The 18,672-nt window shown below is 49.8% G+C and overlaps 6 protein-coding genes across 6 annotated transcripts; 2 read left to right on the forward strand and 4 right to left on the reverse strand.

The window, feature by feature from the left end:
• Window positions 1-1,238: 1,238 nt before the first annotated feature.
• clrD (histone-lysine N-methyltransferase Clr4) lies at window positions 1,239-2,452 on the forward strand (the record flags this gene model as incomplete). Its single annotated transcript, XM_025703138.1, has 2 exons — window positions 1,239-1,932; window positions 1,998-2,452. Coding segments are annotated over 2 exons (1,149 nt in total), but the record flags the coding sequence as incomplete, so codon positions are not given.
• Window positions 2,453-3,403: 951 nt separating this feature from the next.
• BO88DRAFT_454466 (uncharacterized protein) lies at window positions 3,404-4,066 on the reverse strand (the record flags this gene model as incomplete). The annotated part of the gene is made up of 1 exon (XM_025710801.1): window positions 3,404-4,066. One exon carries the CDS (start codon window positions 4,064-4,066, stop codon window positions 3,404-3,406), a length of 663 nt encoding a protein of 220 aa, XP_025561960.1.
• Window positions 4,067-5,406: 1,340 nt separating this feature from the next.
• Window positions 5,407-12,453, reverse strand: cch1 (calcium channel protein CCH1). Its single transcript, XM_025713037.1, has 4 exons — window positions 10,616-12,453; window positions 8,218-10,560; window positions 7,498-8,161; window positions 5,407-7,443 (listed from the first exon to the last, which is right to left on the reverse strand). The coding sequence occupies exons 1-4, from the start codon at window positions 12,224-12,226 to the stop codon at window positions 5,759-5,761; spliced, it is 6,303 nt and encodes a 2,100-aa protein (XP_025561961.1). The 5' UTR covers window positions 12,227-12,453; the 3' UTR covers window positions 5,407-5,758.
• Window positions 12,454-13,355: 902 nt separating this feature from the next.
• Window positions 13,356-14,755, reverse strand: BO88DRAFT_454468 (uncharacterized protein; the record flags this gene model as incomplete). Its single annotated transcript, XM_025710802.1, has 3 exons — window positions 13,356-13,908; window positions 14,051-14,616; window positions 14,705-14,755. The coding sequence occupies 3 exons, from the start codon at window positions 14,753-14,755 to the stop codon at window positions 13,356-13,358; spliced, it is 1,170 nt and encodes a 389-aa protein (XP_025561962.1).
• Window positions 14,756-15,270: 515 nt separating this feature from the next.
• Window positions 15,271-16,270, forward strand: BO88DRAFT_426274 (60S ribosomal protein eL6; the record flags this gene model as incomplete). Its single annotated transcript, XM_025708894.1, has 3 exons — window positions 15,271-15,390; window positions 15,675-16,010; window positions 16,118-16,270. 3 exons carry the CDS (start codon window positions 15,271-15,273, stop codon window positions 16,268-16,270), a joined length of 609 nt encoding a protein of 202 aa, XP_025561963.1.
• A 676-nt stretch (window positions 16,271-16,946) lies between these two features.
• Window positions 16,947-18,441, reverse strand: BO88DRAFT_65687 (sterol desaturase family protein). Its single transcript, XM_025713038.1, has 2 exons — window positions 17,870-18,441; window positions 16,947-17,782 (listed from the first exon to the last, which is right to left on the reverse strand). The coding sequence occupies exons 1-2, from the start codon at window positions 18,347-18,349 to the stop codon at window positions 17,216-17,218; spliced, it is 1,047 nt and encodes a 348-aa protein (XP_025561964.1). The 5' UTR covers window positions 18,350-18,441; the 3' UTR covers window positions 16,947-17,215.
• Window positions 18,442-18,672: the final 231 nt, after the last annotated feature.

Raw genomic sequence — 18,672 nt, forward strand, 5'->3', positions numbered from 1 at the left:
AGTTAGCATAGCAGCAGAAGTTCAGGATAAGGTGTAATTTAGGTCACATCTCCTTTATATTGTAAGTATTGAAATATCAATTTGTCAGTTATATTGATCTAGAACTGTAATGTTTGATAGCTAAATACTTAAAACTGATTAATTTATAAATCACCTGACTTATAATTTCCTAAAATAGCCTAGTCTTATTTTAATTCACTCCTAACTCCAAGACTTGATTTTATTCTAAAGATCATCTTCAGCAGCCACCAGTCTCATGTCTCCTATCAGCGTGTCTTTCTTGTGATAGTTTTATACCCATGAATTTATTGTCTACCTTAGCGCCTGTTAACACTCCCACCATGGTTATCGATCTTACGCTTGACTCGGACTCCGAAGAGAGGAATGAGGTGAGCTGCTCTTTTACGCATTTCCGCTTTTTCATGTTTGGTTGGTGTCGTGTTATCTGGTGTTGTTCGTGCGGCTAGTTGTCTATTTAGTTTGTGAGTTAGCGGCTATACTGCATGCATGCATGGATGTTTTCTGTTGTGAAAACTTATACAAAAGCCACAACATCTCTTATTTTCTTTTCTTTTTCAATCTCTCAAAAGAAACAATATCTCACAGTCTCACACTTGATTTCTTTTCTGTTATACTTGAGAATCGAGACATGTTCTTGTGACCTTAACAATTTCGCTTCACTTCATTCACTGCACCACTGCTGCTATAGTTCGTGAGAGGATCAGCTGACTTGATACATCCAGAATCATGTGCCATCGTCAGCACCACCTCTTCAGAATAACATTCCCAAGTCCCCTTCTACTCTCACCCACCGCCCTGCATCCTCAGTTCCCTCAAAAAGAAAGTCTGAAGATGTAGATGAACTACTGGCATCCTTCCTGCCCCGCCGGCCGCAGTCACAGCCACGGTCTTTTTCCCAACCACAACCAACTAACCGGGCCAATCAGCACGCCATCTCTATCGAAATAGATGATGACGATGAAGATGCAGACGTCAAGCCTGTTCAGATTCACCGCCGAGTGCCAGCCGCTCGATCCTCTTCCTCTAACCCCAACACTGTTTCCTCTGCTGGCAAGGAAAACAGACTTCTGCAGATCAAGTCTAATGCAACATCTACTCGTTCATCTTCACCCATCACTCTCGCAGCTACCAAACAAGATCCCCGCCGCAGCCAAGACGGGGATGAAGACAGAAAGCAGAGTTCCCTCCTAAGCACTCGCCGGTCCCTTTCATTCCAAACCCCTAGTCCCGGCCCCATATCTCTCAGCGTAGTAATCCCCTCGCCTTCTCGGCGCCAGCAACAGGAACTCGATTTAGCCGACGTGATCTCGGTCCCATCTCCAATCGGTCTCTCCGAGGACTTCTACCCCACCGACGCATATGAGAAACGCGCCTTGAAGGGTGCATACCCCGTGGCCCGGAAAGTGGATCGAGCAGCCATTCCATTCACTATCGGCACCCCTGGCCCACTGCTCACATCTAAACCGGACATCAGCGCCCAGCTGCACCATACCCTGCAGCAGAAGCTCGCGAAGATCCGAGGCCCCAAAGTAACCTTTGCATCGGGGGACCAGCACCAGCTAGCGCACTTCGCAGCCAACTTTGAGTTTGTGAATGCGTATAAGCTACGACAAGGAGTCACGCCTGTTCCAGAGGAGTTCCTTGCGGGATGTAGCTGTGACGGGTTCTGCGATCCAGCAAGATGTCTCTGTCTCAGCAAGGAAGAGGAGACGAATGACCCAATGGTGCCGTACAAGCGGGCCGGTGATGATGGGCGATTGCTGGTGCTTACGCCGGAGTTTCTGAAACGAAAGGTCATGATCTACGAATGTAGTTCAAGATGTGGATGTGATGAACGCTGCTGGAATCGAGTGGTGCAAAATGGCCGGACGGTCCGACTGGAGATTTTCTGGACCGGTAACCGAGGGTTCGGTATGATCCTTCCCCAGCTCATACACAAATCCTACAAATATAGTACTAACGAAGAAGGAAAAAAGGCCTCCGCTCTCCCGACCCCATCCGCGCAGGCCAATTCATCGACTGCTACCTAGGGGAAGTAATCACCAAAGAAGTAGCCGACATCCGCGAAGACGCAACAGCTCAAAAAGGCCCTTCATATTTATTCAGTCTTGACTTCCTCGCCACCGGCGAAGACAGCAAATACGTTATCGACGGACACAGGTTCGGCAATCCAACCCGTTTCATAAATCATTCGTGCAACCCGAATTGTCGCCTGATTCCCGTGACTCGCAACCACGCCGACGATTACCTGTACGACTTGGCTTTCTTTGCGCTTAGAGATGTACCACCCATGACGGAATTGACGTTTGACTATAATCCCGGCTGGGAGAAGGTCAAGAAGGTTGATCCGAATGCTGTGCCTTGTCTTTGTGGGGAGAGTAATTGTCGTGGTCAGCTTTGGCCGAATCAGAGGAAGGCGAAGAGGGGGTGATTTCCTTTTCCACTTCTTTCATTCACTTCACTCTGCAATTTTTCAGCCTTACAGCCCTCTTGTCGATTTCATATTATGATATGATATGGAATCATATGCATCGCATAGGAGTGCGCGTTGAGTCGATGGTCAGCAATATTGATTGCATTGTGCCTGCTTCTATTGTTGAGGTCAGGTAAACATGCCATTATCCCTTTCTTCCTTGCCCCCATGGTGTTCTTAGGCATCTTCCTGCGTTCTTGCCTCGCATTGCATATTAATTCTCTGGGGAAGAGGGTTCAACATACTCCGTTGCTTGTTCAAATTTTTACATGTGACTTTCTTCGTCTTGTCTTGATATCAGATACCCCGGTGGTTTCAATTTACATCTTCTTTCCCCCTTTTACTTTCTATTTGAAAATTACGGAGTTCTGTGTGTGTGTACACTGGTGGCTTTCAGAGAAGTAACAAGTTGTTACTGTATTTTAGCATTCTGTTGTATTCCATCTCATGCTGAGATGCAGAAGATAGATGGACTGAAGCAAGGAAGCAAGCAAATTGAAGGGAAGAAATGTTCATTATGTATGCTAATCTGCAAGATATGCAGTGCATTCATTGTCCTGAATGATATGTCCATAGCAGGAGATTTAATCAGATAATCAGATTCAATGAGAATCATTATCAAAGGATAGAGAAATAAGATAGTAGCAATCAAACACGCAACAAACCCTCTAAACAGAAATAATGCAAAGTGAACTCCACTCCACTCCACTCCAACCAAACAGAACTTAAATCACAATTCACAACTCACAAGGTATCCGCCAATTCCAATTCAATCAATAAAAATCAAGTAAACCCGCTCAAACCCAAACAAAGCCAACAACCCTAAGTAGTACTCCATCCATCCTAAACCCCAATACCATCACCTATTCCCCAATAAAGCAATCCATAAACTAATCCTAGGGATCAGAATCACCCCCTTCCCTCCATAACCTCAAAAATCCCGCCCATCACAAACCTCGGCTGGGAACCACTCCTCTCCAACACGCCCCCATCGACCGCCCCAAAAACACTATCATCCATACTATCCAACGCAAACCCCACTCCCAATAACGGATCCACGGGTCTCGGCTCCATCAAATCCAATCCCAGCCGCTCAATCTTATCCTCATCGGCACGGGATCGCTCCTCCGAGAGGGCCAGATCGACCTTTGAGGGCCGTCGCCGTAGCAGCATCATCGACATGGATGAGGGGCGGTGGTGGTGGTGGTAGTACCGGAAGGGACTTTGGCTGCGGCTGCGATTATTACTACTTCTGCCATAGTAGAAATCTTGGCCATAGTTGTAGTCGGAGAGGGAGGTGGTGTTGAGGCTGCCGATAGCGTTGTTGTAGTAGTGGTTATTGTTGAAGCGACGGCGGCGGGGAACGGGAGAGGAAGTGGGCGAGGAGGTGGGACTGGCTGTTGTGGAGCTGAGTGGAGTTGGGGTGGTGGATGGGATGGAGAGAGTGACGGAGAGGGATGGGGAGGATGGACCACCACCACCGCCGCTGGGGTGGTTAAGGGTGGTTGAGGTGGATGGAGGGTGTGGATGGGGTGGAATTATTGTTGATGTTGCGTGTGTTGTGGTGGACATTTTGTTGTTGCGGTCGGATGGTGATGATGACGAAGGGAAAGAAGTGTGGAGGTGGAGGGGGGTGGGTTGGTTAGGGCGCATTATTGGTTTGATTGTGAGGATCAGATGAGGATAAGTAGATAGATAGGTGGAAATGAGAATGAGGATGTTCTGAGGGAAGAGAAAAGAGAAAAGAGAGAATAATAATAATAATAAAGTAAGATGGATAAAATAAGATGAGATGATGTCAGGTGGGTGCGGGCTGACCGACAATATGAATAATAAAGTAATTAAGATTGACAGATAAAAATCAATAATGTATGGGATGAGATTGGATGTTGATTGATTGAATTCAATAGAACAGAGAGAGATTCGGAGGGAAAATTAGATCGAGTCAGGTGGTCCCGTCGGGTTTCGCCTCACCAAAGCAAAGCTAAGCTGGCAAAAAGAGATGTGGGGAGACAAATTAGGATCAGGTCAGGTACAATAATATCAAGAAGCAAATATTAGTTGGTAAGTAAGTAAGTAACTGAAGAGTTGAATGACGACAATAACGTCAGAGGAAGGGCTAGTCAGTCACGCCTCATTGTAGTTAGCATCAAGAACTGAACAAGAAACAGCCAGAAGGAACTAGAGCAGCAGCAGCAGCAGCGGCAGCAGTTAAACCTTCTTATAACTACAACCCAGGCAAGAGGCCAGTTAGTAGGGGCTCTATTTGCATTCAAATCATACAAAAGCGGCAGGCAAGGAAGGAGGAAAAGGGAAAAAGTAGAAGAGTTGTGGACTGGGGATAAAGATGATTGAACGAGGGCGACTCAGCAAGTCGCCGAACGCAGTGACGCTTTCCCTTTTCCTCGCCCCCCTCGTTGCTGCATCCGGCCATCTAAACCATCTTTCTTATCCCTTCCGATAAACCTCTCCTGCTTTGGCTTTCCCCCCCGCCTCCCCTTCTTTTCCGCCTGCGGACATTTCTGTGTTTTTCTCCTTCCTTGTCTTTCATCCTTATACATACGTGTTCGTGCCTGCTCTCTCCCTACATCCGGATTTCAAAAACCCAACCTTCATCGTTGCCCAATCCGGTAATGCCAAGCATCCTGGAAAGCCAAGTTCATTGCTGAATATTAACCAATCAATCATCATCTTCTTCTATCTATTCCTCTCTCTTTGTACTTTCTAGCTGGAAAAAGAAAAGAAGGAAAAAAAACTGTACACATACACATACACATGATGTAAAACGCATGGATGAACTGACCTGCGCTCGGAACCAAGTAACGCAGTGGTTTTTCGCCCACACGCCCCCGCTATGCAAAACATCTAGTCTCGTAGCGATCAACAACTCTCCCTCTCTTCCCCTCTCTTCACTCACTGACAGATCACACAGACCAGCAAATGGATCACCCAAAAACAAAACAGACAGACAGTAGATGATGGATGCATCGTAACATCGAGAACGGCACGGCTAGTAAGTATGAGGAAAGGGATAAAAGCAAGACACGCCAAAAAACAGGAGTGGACCAAATACACATAAAGAGAATCAACCAAGAAACAAAACCAAGGGTGCGAATTTGAAATCATCCCCATGTTCATATCTCTAATTAGAAAAAAAACCAAAGGGTGCGAATTTGAAATCATCCCCATGTTCATATCTCTAATTAGAAAAAAAAACCAAATCGTGGCAACATCGCTCATATATCAACCAACTCATCTATTCTCTCACTCCCCCGATCGCCGTCGCTGTGTGAAGCTGCGTCGGATACTCTCTCCCCACACCGACTCGCCCAGCGACTGCATAACATCGTTGACGTTCATCGCGCTGTTTTGCCGCGAATGTGCCGGGCTTGCCTGCTCATCGTGCACATCTCCTCCGCTGCCGTATGACGACGTTGTGCCAGCCCGCTCCCGCAGAGGCGACAGCGATGGGCTGATGCTGGACCATTCCGTCGCCGGGGAGTTCAGGACAGAGATCCGACCCAGCGGACTGGTATCGATGGGCGGCAGCTGGTACCGTGTGGCTCGCCCGGTCGGGGACGTCGGGGACAGCATCGGCTGCTGCGACGATTCTTCTCCAGTCAGCGCGTCGCGTGCTTGTTCTCGTGGTCCCTCGGTCGCCGCCGGTTCGTCGTGGGATCCGTCATCAATAAAGATCTCCGGCACCGAGAACTGAGGAACACCGCTCATCCGGGCCGACTTCTTATGCTCAACCCGGCGCCGGAACTCGCGAGACCAATACAGTGTGTCAAAGAAGCCGATCACCGTCTGCCGACGGATGGTTTCCTCGACACGCTGCAGTCGCGCCCGTCTGCGCAGGAACTCTTCCAGTCGCAGACTCTTGCTGTCACTGATCACGTTGTAGTGGGCCAAGATCATGAGACAGGAGTGGAACGAGATACCGCGCACCGGGTCTGCCGACACAAGTACCTCCTCATAGAACGCGTTCAGCCGTTGTCGGCGGTTGCGCACCACGTCCGTTGGGATCTGTCGAAGGATTCTGGCCATCTTGTCCAAGTCCAGCCCGTCGACCACTCTGCGATGCGCAAGCAGCGAGTCGCGCTTGTCAACCCGGCACTCTTCCATGATTTGGCCGATAGTGAACTCGCCATCGTAGATCCGCATCGAAAACACCCCCGAGAGCTCTCCCAGCAGTCGCGGAAACTGTTCTTTGGTGATATACCCGGTTCCGTCCGGGTCATATGTAGCCCACGCATGCTTGAAACGGCGGATATCCTCACGACTGATCGCATAGAGTCCACTGCTCTTCTGGTACACGTAGGAAAAGCTCTCAAAGATCAAGGACGTGAACAAGGATACGAAGAGGTACATGCTAATAATGTTCCAAGCAATGAAAAGTGTCCGAGCCCACGGCGCACTGCCACAGTCGTCTAAGAAAAAGTTACCATCGTAGGTGCACATCGGAGGACTCATCGTGGCATAGTCTTCCATGATTTCGTTCCAGCCTTCTCCACAACTCATCCGGAAGAGCAGCACCAGCGCCTTGGGAACATCGCGGAAGTTGAGGTTGTCGGTCTCTTGTGAACCAAACTTCGTGAGACCAAAGGCTTGGTTCATGGCGATCGCAAACACCAGGAAGAGGACAAACCACGTGGCGATGAGGTTTCCGATCGAGGTCAGACTCGCCGCGGCGGTTTTGAACAGCTGATCAAGCTGGTTGTTTCGGGGAATAATAAGAAGCGTGATCGAGACCAAGAAGAGCTTGTTCAGTTCGTTGATCACCTGGCTCGACGAGACGAATCTCAAGATCGTCGTGATGAACGTTCCGGAGACAGAGAGCAACGAATACACATCCCATGAACTCCGGCTAAACCGATGCCAACCCAAGCCAAGCATCCGGATCAGAACATTGGCAATGTAGACGAAGTTGAAAACAAAGAATATGATCTCTGTACCATATTAGCGGAACAACTCGTCTGAAAGCCATAGGAAGAACAACGCACCTCGGGTTTGATCCCATACCTCCGGCTCGGGATAGTATTCCAAGACCAGCAACAACAGATGAAGTGAAAGGATGAAAGTCACGCATCTTGCCCATGGACCATGTTTTTTGACGGCGACTCGGTAACTCCACATCTTCCATTGTCGGCTCTTGTTGTCGAAGGAGCGCTTTGAAGGGGAGATTTGCCGGAGCAACTTCCTCAATTCCAGCCATGATCGCTGTTCAGCAGTAAGATACGCTACACCAGTCTCTTCTGTATAGTTCCGCATGAACACAGATACGAACAGCGTCAGGACGAAGACGGCACCAAGCAGGTTGAAGATGATGAAGAAGAGCCCATTCTCCGGCGCAACATAGTCCTGCGGCTGCGTATCCACACCAGTAATGCTCATAGCACTGTCCTGCACGTCGATCCAGCCTTCTTGAGAGACAATTTGGAACAGAATGAAAAGGGAATCGCCAAAGTTGTCAAAGTCGTAGTAAGAATTGTCGGCCACTCGCGGAGAGAGAACATCCCAATTGAAAGGCGTGTTGTTGTACTCACCAATGCACTGATCCAGGCTTCCTGAAATATCGCCATCATTGCATGACACCATTCGTCCGGCGAAAAGATTCACTCCATAAATAGCGAAGGGGATCAAAAAGCTCATGGAAACAGCCGCGGCCTGCCAAGCACATTAGATTCTGCCTCTCGGGCTCTAAAGGGGCGGGCGAAACTTACAGCTATGACTTTCCAGCCTCCCACAATGATCACTGAATGGAAAGTATTCTTAGCACTGTCACTGACATTCAAGAGCCTCAAAGCCCTCAGGGCCTTAAACGCTCCAATCGCTCGAGTGACACCCCAATCTTCGAACAGGGATCCACCGACGCTGATCCAGAGTGTGATCAAAACTACTCCATCAAGGAAGCCCCAGGAGCCACGAAAGTACGCATTAGGCGTCCAGAAAAACCCGTCCGCTATGACCTTGATGATAGCTTCTATGGTGAACAAGACCGCGAAGCCCATGTCAGTGTATGTAAACCAATCCCTGTTCGTCGTAAAGTGATTCTTTTGGTAGATCGGTGTGGTTATGCAGGCCAGCAACACCATTGCGACAATGGCCGCGTAAATGAAGGCGGAAAATGAATACCAGACAGGCTTGTAAGGATCTACACCCTCCACTCGTTGAACTCCACGCCCCGGCCCCACGATACGCTGGCATAGCTTCCGAACGGGGTGGTCAGGCGCAAAGATAAACAGTGACTTGTTGTAATTGGGGTGTCGCATAAGATACTCTCGTTGGGCCCTTTTCCGCTGTTCAGCCGCTGAAACAAATTCCTTGGCCATCGTCCTTGGGTCTAGCTCATCAAATGTGCGCGGGATATCCAGCTTGGAATAGAAGGGATTTGGCTCTCGACGCATGATTGACGTGGTAAACTTCGTCCAGATCCGCGAGAAGAATCCTGGCTGGGCTGTCTCAGCCGTGGCTGACTGTTCTAAAGGCACGTTGTCTCCCGGCCGGTTCTCAGGTGGTTCGTCCTCATCAAGGAACTCCTGGACCACGGCATCCTTGAGCAACATTTCCAGTGCTGCTGGGCCATGATCAAGAGGATCCTTATACCGGCTCGAGTCTTTGCCCAGCTTGAAGATCTTGGAAAGAGACAAGTTTCCCTGCGAGGCCATGTTGACTTGTTTCTGCTGCAAGAACGCTTTGACCTGCTGAAGCCGTTTCTCATCCTCCGAGACATCGAAACTTTCCTGGATGACTGCAATGAACATATTCAATACAATGAAGTTGGCCAGGATGAACCATATTATCAGGAAAGCCGCAGAGATCCAAGCTGTGTTGTACGACACTGTGTACGTGGTAGCATTATACAATATATCCGTCCAATTCTCGCTCGACAAGATTTGGTACATCCCGAGAAAAGAGTTGTAGATGTCGGCAAAAGTGATGATTATGGTATCGCCATCTGCATCTTCCTCTGGTATTTGCCCACGAAAGAGCTGAGTTGCGAAGATGGAAGCAAGGAACGTAATCAAAAAGACAAAGAAGATCAAGTTCAGCAGACCAACTGCATTGCGGAAGACGACCATAATGAGATCCCTAGTCACCTTAAACGCGAGCACGACACGATATACTCGAAGAATTTGGAAGAGTGTAAGGACATCGTACGCTCGTTCACGCTTTATTGCTGGAATCTGAATGATGCACGTTATTATGACAAGGCCCAGATCGACCCAATTCCGCGTTTTCTTGTGGAACGTGCGCCAATCCGAGGCAAATCGTAGGATGATTTCGAAAAGGAAGACGAAAGTAATGACAAGTTCTGTGGTGTCAATAAATTGAGCCCGATCATCGCTCATGGAAGCGCTCCTCATAGCCTGGACGACAAGATCAAAAATGATAATGCAAACCCAGAGCCACTCGGTCTTGTCATAGAGACGCTTGATCGCACTGACCTTCCGAGAGGCCAAATCCTCTCTTTCAGTCGTGTCTATCTTCTTAACCGCAAAGGCACTGCGCTGGCTTTCTTCTCGGATGACCTGAAAAGCGTGGGTGATCACTGCAACCAGCAAATTGACCATCCACAAACTCAATATGAGAAGCCCGCATATAAAGAAAAGTGAAGAAGCAAGATAATCGCTGTCGGCAGTATAGTAGAGTAGGTCGGTGAAGGTGTTCGAGCTCATGATTACAAACACAAGCTCCAGCGAATTCACGATATTGTCAAAACTCAACGTCCCATTGTAGGGGTTGTCTCCTTCAAGACAAATGGAGCCTGCAGGACAGATGTAGCCTTTGGGAGAAGATGAACCGAAAGTATTATCCTTCTGAAGCCAAGGCATTTGTAGTCCAGTGGTCGAATTGACGTAGCCTCCACAGAACTGTAAGGAGCCGTTTGGATCATTCTGTGCGTAATCGCTTTCACCGTCAACGCCAAGCCAGACACAGGTTCTCCGAAAGCTTGACTTGAAGCTTTGGATGCCGACGATAGCAAACAAAAGCCAAAAGAAGCCGATAAGGAACGCTACATGCGCAAGCAATGGTGCTGCTTTTTTCAGACTGCGCAGGATAACCTTGGCTCGAATGTCAGTAAACGACGTGGCTAAGTGTATTCAAAAGAGAACTTACAGAAGTACCATTGGTCAGGTTCAGGAGACGAAGAATTCGAAGACAGCTCAGCATGCTGAACACATAGAGCTGCTGGCGAGTCTCGACTCCATAGATTGAGAGGAAGAACGACACCCAGTACGATACTAAGGCGACGAAATCAAGCCGATTGAACGAGTGCCGCAGGAAGGCACGGTGGGCTAGTCGCACGCGACTCTTCTGGAGGGGGTCATCGGCCAATTGATTCTCCAATTGATTCAACCCTCCCGTAAAAGTTCGTATAATGGAAGCCTGGGGCTGTTCTGACATGGCAGACTTCCGCACTGAGAACTGCCGCTGTGGTATGATCAAGTTCTTCCCTTTCTCAACAACTGCTTTTCTGAATCCCATCGAACGGTCTAGGGTGCTGTATTCGGCAGGGTTGATGATCAATCCTGACACAAGGATTTTAGCGATAATTTCGAGCGTGTAAATAATGAAGATGGCGAAGTAAGGATAATCCATGGGATTTGCTCCCCAACGGACAGCCCGGGGAAATTTCCAAACAGAGCGTGCAGATTCAATGGTCAGCAAAATTGTCTGGACCACGATCACGATCAAAATAAAGGGTTCTGTGAACGGATGGACGAGTATATCACACAACCACATCCGCAAGGCATTATCTGGGCCTAGAATACCCAGCGATTTCCCTCTCAGAGGGTTGCTAATGCCGCGCCATGCCTTATTGTCCGATGGCAATTTCTCTCCAGGAGCTGAACTGTTCAACGAACTGGTGGACGGCGCATCATGCGCATAGTCTGGCAAAGATGGCAGTGCCGGAGGCTCTTCCATTCGCGCATTCCTATGCGATTCCTCCCTGAGGATCGATTGTTCCACCACTTCAGGTTCGTTACTAAGGTTAACAATACGCTGGGACATCGACTTCATCATGGAACTGGCCCGCATCAAGGCAGATCCGGAAGCCGAGGGGGACAGCGATCGCGACCTGTCCGCTGCATTGCTTCCTCCGCGGGATCTCCCCACGAAACCACCCTCCAGATTGTGTAGATCGTCACCCAGTCGTGACCCCGAATGACTGGTAGCAGGAAATTGAACCGAATTTGTACCGCCCTGATCATTCTGATGTCCATTGTCTGAGCCGGATGCTCCGCTTATGGGCTGGACGTTTTGTGTCTCCGTTAACCGTGCGGTGTCGTTGTAGGTATCGATGTGGGCGAGATAGTGTTCGGCTCCGTCGAGCGGCACGGTATCTAAGTCAACACTGGAAGGCGCTCGACTATGAGTCGGGGCAAGAGAGGTACTGGACGAGGGGTCAAAACTGAGACCGAAGGAAGTCGCTTGAGCAAATGCCCCGGGATCTTCAATTGCGTCTTCATCTTCTTCATGGGAAATGTGAGGTTGCGGGCGCGCATTGCCCGCCGCATTGGCCGTTTCAACGGGCGAATCCACCGCTATGCGCTCATAGTTTCTCCCTGTCCGGCCCCTACCGGTCAAAGATCGGCCCAGCCTTGTCGCAACACCAGCTGGGCCTCCACGTTCATGATCTGGCGATGAGAGATCCTGCAAGGGGATTGAGTGATCGATGTGGAAATTATCGTCGTCGGGGCCGCGGTCATGGCTACTTGAAGCCATGGTGGGCAGTCGTCAGAGTGCTAACCGAAGGCAGACATCGCAGGCTGTACAGGAAGAAAAGAAAGAAGGTCAGAAGGGCCCTGGGGAGCGTTGACGACCGAGGCCAAGTAAAAGCGCGCTGGGGAAAATATGGGACAGACTCCCTAAGTAAGTTAAAGTAGTACGAAAGGGCTGACGAACTTTGGTTAAGTTAGCGGTGGCACCCCGTGCGGAAACGTGGGTAAGGATCCAATCAAGCCAGGCAGCCGTCAAGAAGCAGCGGGCATGATGGGGACAGGAACCCAAACGTGTCGACTTCCAGATCACAGTGATGATTATTATTGCTCGGTATGCGCAGCGGAGCTTTGGCTGGACGGCGCCAAAGCGGCCAAAACTGGGGCGGATTCGGCAGCGGCGGCCTCTGTATGGCCCATTGGTCAGGTTCTCTGGCCCAGTGATTGCTAAACGTCCGAGCCTTATGAATGGTCCGGGTCGAGTTCGTTCGACACACGGCCAATTATTGAGGGTGGATATGGATGGGCTCTGGCTTGGAACGGGGCTTGACTTGGGATTTTCCCCCCTGCTGCGCCCGGGAGGGGAATTATGCGCCTCCCCCCCATGATGCATCTATGTAATAATCTAAGTACGGATGACTGACATTGACTTGACTTGCTTTGTCCGGTCCCTGACAGGATCAGGATGGGGATCACTTGTGTCCACTCCCGATACGGCAATTCCATTGATATCTGTCCCACCTCTTTTGCCTCGGTGGAGGAAGAGATCATCAAGTCGGAAACTTTTTTTGCCCTACGTACTTTTCTTTTTCTTTTTTTTATTCTTGATTCAGTTTGAAATTAACGGGCGGAGTCCGCCAATACGCCACACCAGACACATTATTATTAACGGTATTTATATTACCAGTATTATCATGCTGCCTACTGACCAGTGCCCTTCTTACCCCACCCACCTCATGCCAAAAATAACCCATGACAAGTCTCTCTCTGCTTAGGAGGGGATGAGACATCCATGCAAGGCCGCTAATGGATTTCTAAAACACCAGTGGATAGTTACAGAATGGCTGGCTAAAGATAATAATAGTAAAAACGATAAGAGAAATAAAAAGAACACAATCACTGCTATTTGGAACCAATCAATCGGTGTCCATACGGTTTCCTTGAGCCGAATCCTTAACATGATCCCGAACGCCTTGGAGGAATGCCTCAACAGCATCACCACCACCCAATGGAACCCCTCCTCTACGCATAAATCCTCCATTTGCAACCGGAATTTTTAGAGCCTCGCTGATGCTCGGTAATCCACCATCTCTGATCGCCATCGTCAAACTTGCTAGACTCTGCGCAAATTGAGGTGAGTGTAGAACTTTGCGCAGAATCTCCTTCTTCTGTGTCAGTTCAAGGGATCCCAGGGCGGCTTGAGCGATGTCCGGGTCCTGATCAGCTGCCGCGGCTTCCTCGAGATCATTGTCCTGCGCCAGGAGAAGCAGCGACGGCGGCAGGAAGCTCAGGAGATTGTCAACCGTTTGTTCGTCCGCAGATTCCAAGAAGGGCAATGTAGTCGAGGTTGTAAGTAGATCTTGCAGAGTAGTGAAAGGTCTCTCGGGGTCTTGGGAATGCCGCGAGCCCCCATGCAGCGACTGCAGGAAGCTCTGCACGACAGATGAAGGATCCGAGTCAGCGGCGGCCCTGTGAGCCGAGATTGCTGGTTAGCTTGGATTCATAAAAAGGAAGTCCTATAATCGTGACCAAAATATCCGAGCATATTAAATATCTCGGCTAGTAGAGTTCAAGACTAGAGACAAATAAAACTGTCGAGATATGTACCTACGCTCTTCCACCATCGGCACCGCCCTCCCTCGATCCTTGGCCTTCCGCCCGAACATCACCGCCAGTCGCATCTGGGCCTGCTCCTCCACTGTTCCCTCCATGGTTGTGGTTGGGGTCATGGTCCACGCCTTCAACATCTTCCATAGTCTCGTCGTCATCGCCGCCCGAGGGACCGCCTCGAGGAAGGTTGGCGATCTCATGCTCTACATCCACATCTTCACCCTGGAGCAGCCCGTTGACAATCTCTCCTAGCTTAAGATCTCTTTGGCTGAACCAGCTCGGGTTTCCGTCCTCGTGCTGAGACTTGGATTGTAGCCAGAAGAGGTACCGTTGGGAGCTGGAGGAGAACTTCAAGACGTAGATACGACCATTGGTAGGTGCTGTGCTGTCGACAGGCTTGTAAGGTACAAAGCATCCATCTGAGGGAACCATTACCAGGTCGAGCTCGGGTTCCGTGTGGGGAGCAGATCTGGGGCGCCAGCAAAAGTGTACCAGCTCATCTTCGGAGTAGAGATAGATGTAACCGGGGGTGGGCTTGGGCTTGACGACGGAGGTTTCACCGGACGTCTATCAAAGAATAATTTTAGTAAGCAACATGTTGATAGAGATGCAATGAAACAGTGGCGGGCGGGAGGAAGCTTCTTATTCAACTAACCTCGAGGTCACAGATACCCGCTTTGAAGGTAATGATCGGAGCTATAGACATGGTGTAATATGGTGCAGGCTAGGGGAAGGTAGCAAAAAAAAAAGACTGTCGAAAATATACACAGATTCTCTAAGCTAGAACTTTGATGATAAGCGCACACCAACGATGCGGCAAAGAAAATGTAGGTTGTGGTTTGACGGAAGAAGCTGCTGAAGCAGTAATGTACGTCAGTTCGTCACCCGCAAACAAGTCGGCAGGTAACGTGATGAAGAATGGAGGGAGCTTGGGTTTCTGCGGAACTGGTATCTACGGGTGACCGGAAAGGCGGACGGCAAAAAAGACACGTATTCTGCCTGAGGCCACCAAAGCAGTGGTTATCGGGCTATCGCTATCAAAGGGGCGCCGAATCGGCACTAGCGCCTTTCGGCTAGGGCTCGCGTCCACACAAACTCACACTTTCCCGTCCTGGGGCGCAAGTAGCAAGTCACACATCAACTCCAACAACCACCCGCCGTCGACAACCACCACCCTCCCCCTACATTCTTTTCAGACCACCTTCGTCCCCAGCAGCCAATATGTCGGACTCTACTGTTGGCCAGACGAAGCAGTTTGGAAAGGGCCAGAGGACCGTCCCTCACCCGGCCCAGAAGGCCCAGAAATGGTACCCCGTTGATGACGAGTCGCAGCCCAAGAAAGTCAGTACTACACCCTGTGCAAAAGCCAGAAAATGAGATGGAAAAAGATGCGGTTTTGTTATGAACAAATGCGACGGGTTTGCGCTGGTCATTGGGAAAGATTGAACTTCCTTTATAAAAAAGCGGAAGGGTTGGAGGAAAAGTCAAAGATCCAGGGCCAGTGTTCTATACCGCATGAGTTGATAAGGAAATCGCATCTTGGAGAAAATGGGGCCCCGGAATTCGAAATGGGCAAGAAGGAATTGGAACAGGCATTCTGACATGGTTATTTTATATACATATAGGTCCGCAAGGCTATCCGTCCCGCTAAGGTCCGCGAGAGCCTCCAGCCCGGTACCGTTCTGATCCTCCTCGCCGGCCGCTTCCGTGGAAAGCGTGTCGTTCTCCTCAAGCACCTTGAGCAGGGTGTTCTCCTCGTCACCGGTCCCTTCAAGATCAACGGTGTCCCCCTCCGCCGTGTCAACGCTCGTTACGTGATCGCCACCAGCACCCGTATCGACATCAGCGGTGTTGACGCCCAGACCCTCGAGAAGGTCTCCGCTGCCGACTACTTCACCAAGGAGAAGAAGGCCGAGAAGAAGACCGAGGAGGCTTTCTTCAAGCAGGGAGAGAAGCCCCAGGTATGTGCACATACACACCCGTGGTTTGGCTCTTCCTCCGAGAGGAGTCCAACCTATACGGAAGTGGCCGGATGAATACTGATATAGCGATTTTTCTCAATCAACAGAAGAAGGTTGTTGCCAGCGCTCGCGCTAGCGACCAGAAGGCCGTTGACCAGTCCATCCTCGCCTCCGTCAAGAAGGAGGCTTTCCTCGGAAGCTACCTGGCCAGCACCTTCAGCCTCCGCAACGGCGACAAGCCCCACGAGATGAAGTGGTAGATGTGTGACGCGGCGGCCGCGGGTTCGGTAGTTATTGTGGAGGAGTCCTGCGAAGGGCGGCGGCTAGAAACCCCCTTTTCAATCTTTTGCAAGCAACTGGTCGAACTCCACAACCGGCACTTGCAAAAGGAAGAGGGGGGTCGCAGGAGGAAACAGCTCATGAAGTATATGTAACTCGATTCGAGCCTCATGTTTGCTTAGGATTGCGGTTTTTTTTAATGCCGAGGTTAAAAAAGGAAAGGAAAAACCGGTTGTTATTTCATACTTGATCTCCCCCCAAAACTGAACTGTCTTCCTCCAGCAATTCTGGCCGTTTGCACAACCCCCCCTTCTTGCAGTCGATAACTTTGAGCCGAAATGAAAAGAAAAAAAGAAGAATACCATTTCCAGCTGTTCAATTTTATGTTACTACACTCTGTTCACTACGACTATTCCAATTTCTTTCAATATCAGGTTCGGGCGGAAAAATATCAAAAGAATTGGCCATTTTATTATACCGACGATCCACTACTATTCTTCCGGGGTAGATCAAGTTGTAGTTGATCATTCTTATCTATGATGCATGACGATATGATAGTACTACTAGGTAGTTATACTTTGTGTGTGTTTCGACTACTGCTACCACTTATCTACTGGCAATTGGACATTGCCGCGATTCCGAATGCAACCCCAGCCCCACATGCACATTCACATTCACACTGATAACGATAACATCCAAAAAATAGTACTGGATAGACAGCAGCTCTATGAAACACCAGACCAATCCCAACCAAATCGAACCAAACTCCCTACCAGACAAGATCACCCCTAGCACGCACATAACATCAGAAATAGCATCACATCATAAAATACATGATCCATAAGCACATAACAACGAACCAACCAATCAACCCCACACACCGAAGTTATACATAACAACAAAATATATATCTCCCCCACACCGCCTCACAACAACTGCCTCAGCTTCTTCTTATGCTTCCTCTGCGTCTTCTTAGCATGCGAATCCAAAGCCTCCTGCACCTTAGCCTCAAAAATCTCCTTCCCCCTAAGAACAGGCGTAGGCTCATCACCCTCATCTTCTGTCTCGGTGATAAGCGCCTCTCCCTCCTCTTCGCTAATCGTAGTCTGACAAAACCAATCCACAATACCCCACGGACCGAAATTCCCGGCCGCGTGATTCAACAGATGCTTCTCTACTCGTCGAGCGATCCCGCCCAGGAGGAAGAAGTCCATCGGCATGGCGGAGTATCCGGAGTAAGCTAGAGTCTCTTCCAGTGAGACGATGCTCAAGTACATGGCGTAGGTGATCATGTGGAGGCGGAGGAAGACGGCGGGGAGTAATGTGGGGACGGCATTACCGAGAAGGTAGGGAATAGGGTGGTCGTAGTGGGCGGTGGAAGGGTAGGGCGCGTGAAGCGAGTGGTACCAGGATTGGTGGAGGGAAGAAATATAGCGCGTGATGCGGTAATTGTCGTTATGGAGGATGAAGCGGTGGATGGTGTATGCGAGGATCTGGGAGTTGCGCGCGCGTGATTAGTGAGTGCTTTCTGCGGCTGATCGCCAACATCGGGAGTGTAGGCATTTCAGGACAGGGCTTACCTCTCGGAGTAGTAGGACACAGGCGAGATGGAAGGCAATGTTCCAAGGTATGATCGGGATCGAGAAGGATACTTTGAGTGCACTGCGCGTATTGAAATACCCGATGCGAAGAGTTTCGATGGTAGCTTGCACGGCGATGCTTATGAAAATGTTCAGGAATGACCATCCTGCGACTTTGAGCTCTCGAGCTCGGACTCCTCGTCGCTTGCTTCCAGTCGGGAGGCCCTGTTCACCATGCGCCTTGAGCAGCACGGCGGCTGAGGGGACAAGCGCATCGAATAGAAAGAGCAGCGCCGAGGGGAGGATATAGAACAGCAGTCGCACGCCTATGGAGCCGAACAGCTCAACCTTGAATGGGGAATGCGACAGGATGAGAGTTGTCCATGTCATATAAAAGAAGATCAAATTAAAGGTGGTGTAGGAGGGGGTGTAGGTGAATAGGCAAAAGAACAGAGCCGGGAGAGCCAAGACCCGATTCATGGTGTCGATGGCGATCGGAAGCTGTTGAGGGTTCTGAAGAATAGTAATCTGGCGGCGGGATCACAGTATCTAGCATCCCCTTGCATGCTTTCGCAGGCGCATCTTATATAGTGGGACTAGGGACAAAGGCGCAAAGTAGAAGAAAGTTTTGTGGTTGTCGAAATGAAAGACAACCGCAGGAACAATGGAAGAGCAAAGTGCCTGCAGCAGCCGCCCGACGTCACGACCCACTAGCCCTAAAATGGCGCCTCGCTTTGTCAACCCTGCGGCTATTTTCGGCGGCGGACAAAGGAGCCATCCAAGCATTCGTTGGAGGTTCCAGA

The sequence above is a fragment of the Aspergillus vadensis genome, assembly GCF_003184925.1.
Source record: "Aspergillus vadensis CBS 113365 unplaced genomic scaffold BO88scaffold_14, whole genome shotgun sequence".
NCBI classification, from domain to species: domain Eukaryota; kingdom Fungi; phylum Ascomycota; class Eurotiomycetes; order Eurotiales; family Aspergillaceae; genus Aspergillus; species Aspergillus vadensis.

Excerpts from the sequence above, each read along its gene's own strand:
- BO88DRAFT_65687 (XM_025713038.1), bottom strand. The coding sequence starts at position 18,349 with ATGAATCGGGTCTTGGCTCTCCCGGCTCTGTTCTTTTGCCTATTCACC. Across the intron at positions 17,783-17,869 it reads GTGTCCTACTACTCCGAGAG|ATCCTCGCATACACCATCCA; the intron begins GTAAGCCCTGTC and ends CGCAACTCCCAG.
- cch1 (XM_025713037.1), bottom strand. The coding sequence starts at position 12,226 with ATGGCTTCAAGTAGCCATGACCGCGGCCCCGACGACGATAATTTCCAC. Across the intron at positions 8,162-8,217 it reads GAGGCTGGAAAGTCATAGCT|GCCGCGGCTGTTTCCATGAG; the intron begins GTAAGTTTCGCC and ends TGTGCTTGGCAG. Across the intron at positions 7,444-7,497 it reads GGTATGGGATCAAACCCGAG|AGATCATATTCTTTGTTTTC; the intron begins GTGCGTTGTTCT and ends AATATGGTACAG.